At 47.1% G+C, this 11,412-nt stretch overlaps 1 protein-coding gene across 1 annotated transcript in view; it reads right to left on the bottom strand.

Annotated features, from left to right (window-relative positions):
* Positions 1-6,878: 6,878 nt before the first annotated feature.
* TBX21 (T-box transcription factor 21) overlaps positions 6,879-11,412 on the bottom strand; it is a gene marked incomplete at its 5' end in the record, with an annotated part of 12,384 nt that continues 7,850 nt past the window's right edge. The window contains 5 exons of the mRNA XM_007942182.1: positions 6,879-7,497; positions 7,771-7,832; positions 7,947-8,105; positions 8,730-8,851; positions 9,871-10,025. Coding sequence (XP_007940373.1) covers positions 6,879-7,497; positions 7,771-7,832; positions 7,947-8,105; positions 8,730-8,851; positions 9,871-10,025 — 1,117 coding nt within the window. The remainder of the gene's footprint in view (positions 7,498-7,770; positions 7,833-7,946; positions 8,106-8,729; positions 8,852-9,870; positions 10,026-11,412) is intronic.

Below are 11,412 nucleotides of genomic sequence, written 5' to 3' on the forward strand. Positions count from 1 at the left end.
ACTGCTTTCCACAATGGTTGTACCATTTTACAATCCCACCAGCAGTGTATGAGAGTCCCAATCTCTCCACAACCTCGCCAGCATTTGTTATTTTCTGTCTTGTTGAACTTTGCTACTAGGCAGCACAGGTTTTTGTATCAAAAATCTGATGTTCCACATGGGAACAAATGAATAAATAAACGACATGATGGAAATGGTAAAGCTATTTTTAAAAAGCCACTGAAAGTGCCATTCAGGTAAAGACTACAGGTTGAACACACACACGCGCACACACACACACACACACTTCTCCCTGCTAAAGCACTAGTAAATGAAACCAAAGGGATATTTTTAGCATTAGTTAATTGGAGTATCATTAATGAACAGTGACAGTCATCCTTTTCAGAGTAGTTTCAGGAGTTCTGACACAGGCATACAGCCGTATAACCACCACCACATTCCATCACCCACCCTGAGATTCTCTTGTACCCTAGTATTGCCAATTCCTCCCCTACTCTTCAATCCCTGACAACTACTGGTCTTTTTTGTGTCCTTATAGTTCACCTGTTCCAGAATGTCATATAAGTGGAGTAATACATTATGTAGTTGCATGTATCAATGGTTCATTCCCTTTTATTCCTGAGTAGCTTTCCATTGTATGAAGGTACCATAATTTGCTTATCCATTCGCCAGCTGAAGGACATTTGAGTTGTTTCTTGTTCTTGGCCATTATGGATAAAGCCAACAGACATATGTGTACAGAATTTTGTGCAAACCTAAGTTTTCCTTTCTCTTAGATAAATACCAGGGTTTGGGAGCTGGGTCTTATAATAGCGCGTGTCTATTAGAGACTGCCAAACTATTGCCAAAAGTAGCTGTACCATTCTACATTCCCACCAGGAATGTATAAGCATTCCCATTGCTCCACATCCTTACCAGCGCCTCTATTGTCAGTGGTCACTCATGGGATCACCATCAGTTTCTACTTTTGTTGTTGTTGTTGTTGCTAGGTGCTGTAGGGTCAGTCTCAACTCATAGCGACCTCAGGGACAACAGGACGAAACACTGCCCCATCCCGAGCCATCCTCACAAGCATTGCTGTGCTTGAGCCCACTGCTGCAGACACTGTGTCAATCCATCTCCTTGAGGTTCTTCCTCTTTTTCGTTGATCCTCTTCCTTACCAAGCATGATGTCTTTCTCCAAGGACTGGTTCCTCCTGATAACATGTCCAAAATACGAGAGGCGAAGTCTCACCATCCTTGCTTCTAAGGAGCATTCCAGCCGTACTTCTTCCAAGACCGTTATTCTAGTAGGCCATGTTACATTCATTTTCAGTATTCTTCACCAACACCACAATTCAAATGCATCAATTCCCCTGCTGTCTTCCTCATTCATTGTGCAGCTCTCACATGCATATGAGGCTGTTGAAAATATTATGGTTTGGGTCAGCTGCACTTTAGTCTTCAAAGTGGTATCTTTGCTCTTAAACACTTTAAAAAGGTCTTTGCAGCAGGTTTTCCCAAGGCAGGATGTTAGTTTCTGTTTAAGGGGATGAAAACCATCTGAAAATGGATAGTGGAGATGGTTGCACAGCATGGTGACTGTGTTGTTGTGTTGTTATAGTGACCCCTCCTTGGGTTGCCAAGGCAATATCACTACGGAAGTAGATTGCCCAACCTTCCTGATTGAGGAGTGGCTGGTGGGTTTGAACTGCCAGCCTTCTGGTTAGCAGTCAAGTGCCTTAGGCACTATGCTACCAGAGCTCCTGTGGTGACTGTAATATCACTGAATTGTACATTAAAAAATGGTTAAAATGGCAAATGGAGTATGCAGTAAGTGCAGCTGTAGGGGTCACCAGATGGAAATCTCAGCGCAGGCTGCGCTGGGCTCTGCTGCCTACCACACCCCTGCAAGGGGCCTCCATTCCCTCTGGGCCAAGCAGGGAAGCTGAGCCCTGGCTCCATCACTGTGTACCAAATACATCATAGTATCCTCTTCCCCAGTTAAGGCGGCTCGGCCATGAGGAGTTCCTGCCTCACCCATCCCTCAATGCACAAGAGACACTGGGCTAAAAAGGGCAGGAAAATGATAAAGATGAAGGTTGAGGGGACCTGCGCTCTGGGGCTGACAAGAAGTAGCCCGGAGATGAGATGTGGCCAGAGAGACGCGGAACCCCCATGAGCCTGCAGCAAGAGCGAGGCTGGAGACAACCGGCTTCTCAGGAGCTGCAGGGAGAGTCAAGGCCGCCAAACTCGTCGCTCCTGGGTGCAATTGGCCTGGTGGCCGCGGGACGGAGCCCAAGGACTAGACAAGCCAAGCGCTCTGCAACGCGCGGCAAGAGGGACCCAGCGCGCCGCCTTCTGCGTGGCCTCTGCCCGGAGCCAAGTGGGTACCCCCAGCTCTCCAGCTGTAGCCGGGCTCCCGGCGCGTGGCGAAGGTGCGGGGTCCTCGGAAGTTCTTGGACTCAGTGATCTGCACCCGCTGAGATGCGGAGGGAGGAATTAGACCTGGGTCTAGGCTGAGGAGGCATCCGGAGAGACTAGTGGCGTCGTCGCTGTGTGTGTGTGTGTGCGTGTGTGCGTGTGTGCGTGTGCAGACCGCACCGAGTAACTATAATTTTTTTATGCACTGTTTCAGCAGAAATGTATTATTTTTATTAAAACAATTCTGTAGTAGTTACAATAAAAATATTTTTCTAAGCCCAGCTTACATGTGCCAATATACCTACAAGTCTAAAATTCTATGCTAATTTACTTTTTGAACCTTCTAATGAACCCCGAGGAGCTCTGGAGCGTAGAGCCTAAGGTACTTGACTGCTAACCAGAAGGCTGGCGGTTCAAACCACCAGCCACTCCTCGGAAGGAAGATGGGACAATCTACTTCCGTAGTGATACTGCCTCGGCAACCCAAGGAGGGGTCGCTATGAGTCGGGGCCGACTCGACGGCAAATAACAACAACAACAACAACAGTTTCATAGGACTTATGTGGGTTAAAAATCAAACTTGATCTTACACATAAAAAACAGCAAGCACACTAAAGGCAAACCCACTATGAGTAAGAGTTAGAAGAAACAAGAAACAGCAGATTTAGTTAACGTCCCTACTCCCACCCTTCACACAGACAGATGTTGACAAGGTCAGATACAAAACACAGAACGGCTTTTACGTGGAAAGTTTATAGAAACAAAGAACGCAATTATAAAGAACAAACCAAAAAACCCATGCCATGGAGTTGATTCCAACTCATAGTGAACCCCATAGGGTTTCTCTAAGGCTGGAAGTAGATTGCCTCATCTTCCTTCCACAGAGCAGCTGGTTGGTTTGAACCACCAACCTTCTGGTTAGCAGCCTTATGCTTTAGCCATTGTGCCACCAGAGCTGCTCACATTATAAGGAACATATTAGCAGAAAATTATCAGGACCATACAGACAAATTTTGGGGAAATGGAACGGATGGAAATGAAAAACGTAACATTGAAATAAAACTTAATTACTACTCAGAGGAAGTTAGGAAGGAACTCATCATATCTCTTGTACATTATATATGGGAGTGTAATTGGAAAAACAATTTGGCATCCTCTTGCTAAGATGAACATTCACATACTCTACCCACTCCTAAATGTATAACTGACAAATTTCAGCACATGTGCACCTGAAGATGAAAATGGCAAAACTCTCCATAATAGCAAAAATTTGGAAACAACCATCAATGGGAAAATAGATAAGTAAATAATAACCAATCTATATACATAATGGGATGTCATACAAGTAAAAATGAATGAAATACAAGAAGTAGTATTGAGTCAAAAATTCAAGCCCCCAAAGATGGTATCCTTTTATAAAGTTCAAAACAAATAAGATAATGAAATAACAAAATATTTAGATATACACATGTATTTTAACATTTAATTTTAAAAAGCAAGAAAAAGGTAAACATAAAAATCAGGGTACTGGTTATCTATGAGGAAAAGACAAGGGGTAGAGGGATACATAGCTACCTATAATATTATTGCAAAACCTCATTACATTGTGATAGAGTTGCAGTAGGTTGGAAGCTAACTCAGTGGCAGTTAAAACAACTAGAAGGATGTTCTTTTTTAGTTCTTGAGTTGTGTAGTGTCTTAATGAATATTCATTATATTTACAGACAAATAAATGGAAAATATTTTAAGTAAGGAGTCTTAAAATGTATTTTGGAATCCACTAAGTCGCTGTTCGACAGATATAACCAAAACAAAAGTGAAACTAAGACATTATCAATTAAAAATGAAAAGATGTATCAGATGAATCAAATAAAAACACAGCACAAATCGGAATATTAATGACAGACCATAAAGTGTTTACAATAAAATACATTAAATTAACTAGAGACTACTAACATATCAGTAAAAAGTACATTTAATAGTGAAGGAATAATGGTAGTAAAGCTTTATGAGCCAAATAAAATAGCATCAAAATATATTCAGCCAGATTTTTGGGAAAAGGTGGTGGAACATATAGCTCAATCACAACTCCCCTCCTCAATATCTAATAAAATGAACAAAAATAATTTTTAAATGGTGGGAGAGGAGAGCATTATAATTCCAACAATAACTTCCCAAGAAAGGAAGTGGGCCCAATCTAATACCATTAACTCCAGAAAGTAACAGCCTAGGAGGATGAAGGAGAAGGGAATCATCTGAATTCACACAGCAGAACTCTTAGCATCATTTACAAAACTGCAACCAAAAAGCAAGCAACCATTGCCGTGGAGTTGGACCCAACCCATAGTGACCCCTCTTTGGGTTTCCGAGGCAGTATCACTACGGAAGTAGATTGCCCAACCTTCCTTCCGGGGAGTGGCTGGTGGATTTGAACCACCAGCCTTCTGGTTATCAGTCAAGTGCCTCAGGCACTATGCTATCAGAGCTCCCTTTACAAAATTATGACTCTCTAAATCCAGAGAGGATGAAACCAAGCATGGCCCCTTGTCTTTTTCTTCTTCTGAAAATGGTTTCCTAGTAAAGACTGGTGAAGGAGGCAATGTGAGCTGTGACAGAAGTGAAGTTTCTCAGACTCCAAAGAGAATTGGAAGGACAACTCAAAGCCCTTAAGAATGTTTCCCTGTTAGAATGGGGTACCCTGGACTGGGGTGAAGCAAGCATAGTAACTCCAACCTCCTAATGTTTCCCACCAACTTGTTTCTTGACCTTGGAGTGCTCTTCTAGAAAAGATTTTTTATAATGAAGAAACTTTTATATGTGTGTATAACCATCAAGTCGATTGTAGCACAAAGCAACCATATGTATGAAACATTTATCTCAAGCCAGCAATTTCCTCCATGTCACTTGCAAATTTTGAGGGTTAAATTCTGTAAACTAAAATTCAGTAGTTTTCCTTTTTTAAAAAAAGCATGTTCAGTAAGATTCTAATTTTATAAAATTATTTTGCCTATCTAACACATCTAATGTTATTGACATTTATTGATGGGTGGTGGGATTTGGGGTGATACTTTGCTGTTTTTATACTTTCCTGCATTGTTTGAATTCTTCAAAATAAGCATGTGTAAGTTTACAAGCACCATTCAGTGTGTATATAAAGAGAGAAAATGAGAAAATTGTAACAATAACAACAGCTTGTATGTTGAGTGCTTACTATTTGTCAGGCACTGTTGCTAAGCCCTTATATTAGGGTGAATCCTATGGAACTGCTGATATTTGAATGTTCTGAACCTACAAAAAGCAATTTCATTTACTCCTTTAATGCCTGGACAACTCTAGAGATGGAGGTGGGGATGGAGAGCTTAAGTTGCTACGATGGAAAGAGGAATCGAGTGCCCTCCTCTGCAGAGTGCCCTATGCCCTTGGCTGCCCCAGGTCCTCTAGCCATGTGCTCTCCCTCCAGGTCAGGGTGTACACACATCTGTCCCAAGATGCTTTGGGGCATCAGCCAGTGTTCTGAGTGCTAGGTTGGAAGGCAGCACACATGGCCGTGCGCTAACTCAGTTTCTCCTCTGAACAAAGCCTTTTCAGGTTTCTAGGCAGGACCCAGATGTGAGAGCCCGTGAGAGCTTTAAGAACAGCTTAGGCATATGAGCTAGTCCCAGTGGAATCCCCTTGCATTTTGCCCCCACCCCAGACGCTAAAGCAGAACACACTCAACAGTTTCATGTTTATTTTCAGAAAGTGATGAAGACAAAAGAAATACACCCAGACACCACTCTCCATACAATAAATAGCCTCCCCTATTCCAAAAAATAAAAAAGAAAAGAAAAAAGCGTGCGCGTGCACACACACAACGACAACCACACACAAGACCAAGCTTCTTGAGATGCGCACCATCCCCCACTTCCCAGCCCCTTCCTCTGAACCCCACTCCTTAGAGAGGTGGAGGCCAGGCCAGTTGCCCTGAATCCCCTGAGTCCTCTCCCTGAGCCTGGCTGGTGGCCTGTTACAAAACCCATGAGTATTTATTTTCAGGGCAGGAATTAACACACATGCAAACAAAGGTTCTGAAAGTTACTTTACAAAAGGAGGAGAGCTGAATGTCCGGTCCCCAGCCTCCTCCTACCTGACCCACCCATCCCCGCCAGAAGGAAGGAAACTCGCTGTGTCCAAGACCTTATTCTTGTCTGTTTTCTGTTCTCCGGGCAGGAACCAAAAGCCAGCAGCAGCACCAGGTAAAGGACTGTAGTCAGGGCAGAGGACGGAGCAGGGACACTCCGCCCGCAGTTCATTGTGGGCCAAGAAGCAGCAAGTGAACCCCAGAACCCATCTTGGCCTCTGTCTTCCCCAACCAACCGCTCTATATGGAGAAGGGACAGAGGGAGCTGGGGGCTTCTCAGTCCTGAGTCTTTTCTGTTAGTTGGTGTCTTCCAGCCTATTAACACTGTTCCTGTTCCTTTCACCATGTCACCTGGTCAGTTGGGAAAATAGTTATAAAACTGGCCTTCAGCTTCCTTATCAAAAGGAGAAGGGGCCCCAGCAGGAGAAGAGCTGTCACCACTGGAAGGGTAAGGGGACACACGTCTCCTCTTACAGTCTCCTTCGCCCAGTCCTGAGTCACTGGATTCTGGCCGAATGGAGGTGATCTCAGTCCACATTGAGGGGGAGCCCTGGTCCTCTGGGCCCTGGCCCTCCAAGGTGCCGGGACCAGGTTCCATGGGTAGAGTTCGCATGGGGCGGAACCAGCTGGCCGGGCCCATCTTGGGGGGATACTGGGGAGCCACGGGCCAGGCAGCACCAGGTGCCAGGACCTCCTGGCTTCGGTAGTAGGACAAGTTGGGCCCAGGGGCGGAGGGCAGGAATGCTGGCTTCATGCTGACTGCTCGGAACTCGGCCTCATAGCTGTGGTCCCGGGGGGCCCCCAGCCAATAAGGCTGGGGAACCATGTCCTTGGCCTGGCCAGGAAGGTCGGGGTAGAAACGGCTGGGGACAGGATACTGGTTGGGTAGGAGAGGAGAGTAGTGATCTCCCGCAAGCAATTGACAGTTGGGTCCAGGCGGGGAGGGGACGCTGGTGTCAACAGATGCATACATGCTAGAGAAATAGGAGGCAAGAAAACTGGGATCACAGCAGAGCCGGTCCCTTAGGGGCCTACCAGTGGCACGTCCCTTCCCTGATCCTTTTTCCCTGGCCCGCCCTCCAGCACCCACCTCAACCTTGTCCCACCCTCAGGGACAAGGAGAAGATACGCTGAGGCTGTAGATATAGCAGTGACCCAACCCAGGAGCACATATCCAGGGTCCCCAGTCTCAGGAGGAGCCAAGAGGAGGCCCTCTACAAAAGTGTGTTGATCCCGGTGGTACTTACGATTCAAAGTTCTCCCGGAATCCTTTGGCAAATGGGTTATTATCGATTTTCAGCTGAGTAATCTAGGAAGAGGGGAAAGAGCATTGTTGACTTGTGAGTCTCAGGCTAGGGACCTTCTAAACTTCACTGTGGCCCCCTTTCCAGGCTCAGGCCCACGCACCCTGCGAAGCCCTCACCTCAGCATTCTGATAGGCGGTCACAGCGATAAACTGGGTTTCTTGGAAAGTAAAGACATGGGTGTTGGACGCGCTGCAGGCTGCCTCGGGCTCACCATCATTCACCTCCACGATGTGCAGCCGGGGCTGGTACTTGTGCAGTGACTGGAGCACGATCATCTGAAAGGAAAGCAAGATGGCGGTGCCTGTGGGCAGGGGAGGGGCTCAGGCAGTGCCCACAATCCACTCGCCCTCCAGCAAGGCTGGAAAGCAGCCTGAGGCATCTCGTCTAGCCCTCTGCCCTACCACCACGTGACTTCTCATAAGCCTTCCAGTTCCAGAGTCTCCAGGCCCATTGGGGTACCGATTCTAGTCTCTCGCCCTACTTTCTATTCCCAGACGTTCATTCATTGTGAGCAAGGTATTAGCACAAACAGGGTTTTTTAGGGATGAGGGAACTTTTATTTAACAGGCTTGCTCAATCTGGAGTCCTCCACATCCATTGCCTGGGATCAGTGGGGCCAGTTCCACACTCATCACAGCCCATGAATCTTAGCGGCCCGGAATTCTGTGACGAAACCCAGGGGCTGGCTTGGCCTGTGCCTGCCTGAGTGTGATCCCTCCCTGACATTCAGCTTCCTCCCACCTCATCTTCCTCCCAAATGGGTAGAAAAGGACCAAAGAGTTCAGAGAGGAAGAGAAGTGACTCTTACAGAACAGAACCGGAGCTCCCAGTGATAGGGCCTCGGACCCAGGGGGGCGGGGCTACCTCCCTGAGGAAAGGCCATTGGTGAGAGGTCCTACCTGGGTCACATTGTTGGAGGCCCCCTTGTTGTTTGTGAGCTTCAGTTTCCCAAATGAAACTTCCTGGCGCATCCAGTGGGCTCCAGTGTTTGGGGAATCGGGGTGAACATACAGGCGGTTTCCTGTGGACAGTTAACCTCTTTGGTATGCAGCCCCCAGGACCAGACTCCGGGTGATGTGGGGCTTTGTTTGTTCTTGACATTCTGAGGGGATGTCAAGAAGGATACAGGGGAAGGACCAGAGGGACAGGACAGAGGACAGGTGCAGGCAGTAAATGGGTGTTGTGGGTGGAATTGCAACCCTCCAAAAACTATGTTGAAGTCTTCACCTCCTGCACCTGTAGATGTGGCCTTATTTGGAAACAAGGTCTTTGCAGATGCAATCAAGGTAAGAGGAGGCCATGTTGCTGTTGTTGTTGTTATGTGCCGTGGAGTCGGACCCGACTCATAGCGACCCCTCCTTGGGTTTCCGAGGCAGTATCACTACGGAAGTAGATTGCCCAACCTTCCTTCTGAGGAGTGGCTGGTGGGTTTGAACCGCCAGCCATCTGGTTAGCAGTCACATGCTTTAGGCACCATGCTACCAGAGCTCCTAGAGGAGGCCATAGTGGGTTAGAAAAAATGGGGCCTAATCCAGAGGCTGGCTCCTCATAAGAGGACAGACACTGAGACACATAGATACACAGGGGAGAATGACATGTGATGACAAAGGCAGAGACTGCAGTGATGCATCTACAAGACAAGGAACACCAAGGATTGCCGGGAGCTACCAGAGGCTAGAAAAAGGCAAGGGAGGACCCTCCCCTAGAACTTTGGGAGCATAGCCCTGCCAAAGCCTTGATTTCAGAATTCTAACCTCCACAACTGTGGGACAATAAATTTGTTGTTTTCAGCCATTCAAGTTTGTGCTTATTTTCTATGGCAGCTCTAGGAAACTAATACAACAGGCTTGAGCAAAGTAGAAAAAAGGTAACAAACAAAACAGAAGTGGGAGGTGGGATGGGGTGAATTGAGTTGCAATGGGGAATTAAATCCTGTCAGGGGCTGGGGTTTGGGAGTTCTTCCTGAATCCACCAGGGGGAGCCCAAGTCCTGGAAAAAAAAAAAAAAAGAGTGCCCGCTCTGCTCCCAACAGCCACATACCTGGCATGCTGCCCTCAGCCTTTCCGCACTGCACCCACTTGCCACTCTGATACCGCCAGTGGTGCTGGTCCACCAAAACCACGTCCACGAACATCCGGTAATGGCTGGTGGGCTCCAGCCCGGCCACGGTAAATGACAGGAATGGGAACATCCTCCTGAGAGAACAGAGAGACTCACCAATACCTGTCAGCCCCCAGCTCCACAACCAGTAGTATGTTGGCGCTGACTTCCACCCACTTATGAAAGCCAACTGTAAAGTGCTCAGGAAGTTTGCAGCCAGTTGTTAAACATAGCCATAATTAAAAGTTACATTATATAAACTTACAATTAAATATATTATATTAAAAAATCAAGGTAATAAATACTAAAAAACCGTTATTTCCCAATTATTTTACCATTGTCTATTCTTTTGAGGTTGTTTATGTCTACTGAATCTGTATAGTGGAATTACAATATAATGGTGAGCTACTGAGAGTCTCTTGCAATGAGTGTTCAGTGACGCCACATTGGTAGCTTGGAGTCAGCCATGGTAGGAGTATTTGACCAAGAAATCAGCAAACATTACAAATCAGGGCTTCAATTTTTTTTTCTCTTTCAGAGGACTGGTTGTTAAACACTTATCAGCACAGCACTGTTTCAAACCTTAATCTGCTTCCTAGGAGAAAGCAAAACCACTAGCCAGCCCTCCACAGACAATTCCTAACAGGGCCTCATGCTTCAGCCCCCAAGCCCTGGTCTGGCCTCAGTCCCCCATCCATCCTCTCCACTGTGGCCCTCACAGTGCTGACTCATATCTAGCTCCACGCCACCCACCCACAGACCCTTCCTTCCTCATCCTCTAGGTCTGATGTCTGTAGTATGGCCTGTCCTAAGCCTGGGCCTTCAGAGAAGTAGCTGAAGTGCTGGGAGGACAGAGAACTTCCCGTTAACTTGAAAGAGGGCTCTGTTGTCACAGTCCTCATGCTCACAGGTCTGTTTCCAAGGAAAAGTAGAGGCCATTATGAGGTGGGATCCAGCATTAGCCCCATTCCTATACTGGTCCAGATGAATGGAGTAAGAGAAAGAAGAGAAAGAAGCTCTTCCATACCAAGACCATCTCCATCACTTCTGCCACCACTAACCCAATACTACCATCATTACAACCACCACCTGCACAATCACAGCAGCATTGTCACCAGCATCACCATTATAATCACCACCTCCGCCATCACTACCACTATTGTCACCACCACAGCCTCCACCACCCCCACTGTCACCACCACCATCACAGCCACCAACACCCCCACCGTCACCACCACCATCACAGCCACCAACACTCCCACCGTCACCACCACCATCACGGCCACCCCCACCCCCACCGTCACCACCACCATCACGGCCTCCACCACCCCCACCATCACCACCACCATCACAGCCACCAACACCCCCAACGTCACCACCACCATCACAGCCACCAACACCCCCACCATCACCACCACCATCACGGCCTCCACCACCCTCACCGTCGTCACCACCATCACGGCCACCACCACCCCCACCGTC

Source organism: Orycteropus afer, unplaced genomic scaffold (assembly GCF_000298275.1).
Source record: "Orycteropus afer afer isolate SDZICR_OR568_19922 unplaced genomic scaffold, OryAfe1.0 scaffold00085, whole genome shotgun sequence".
Classification (NCBI taxonomy): domain Eukaryota; kingdom Metazoa; phylum Chordata; class Mammalia; order Tubulidentata; family Orycteropodidae; genus Orycteropus; species Orycteropus afer.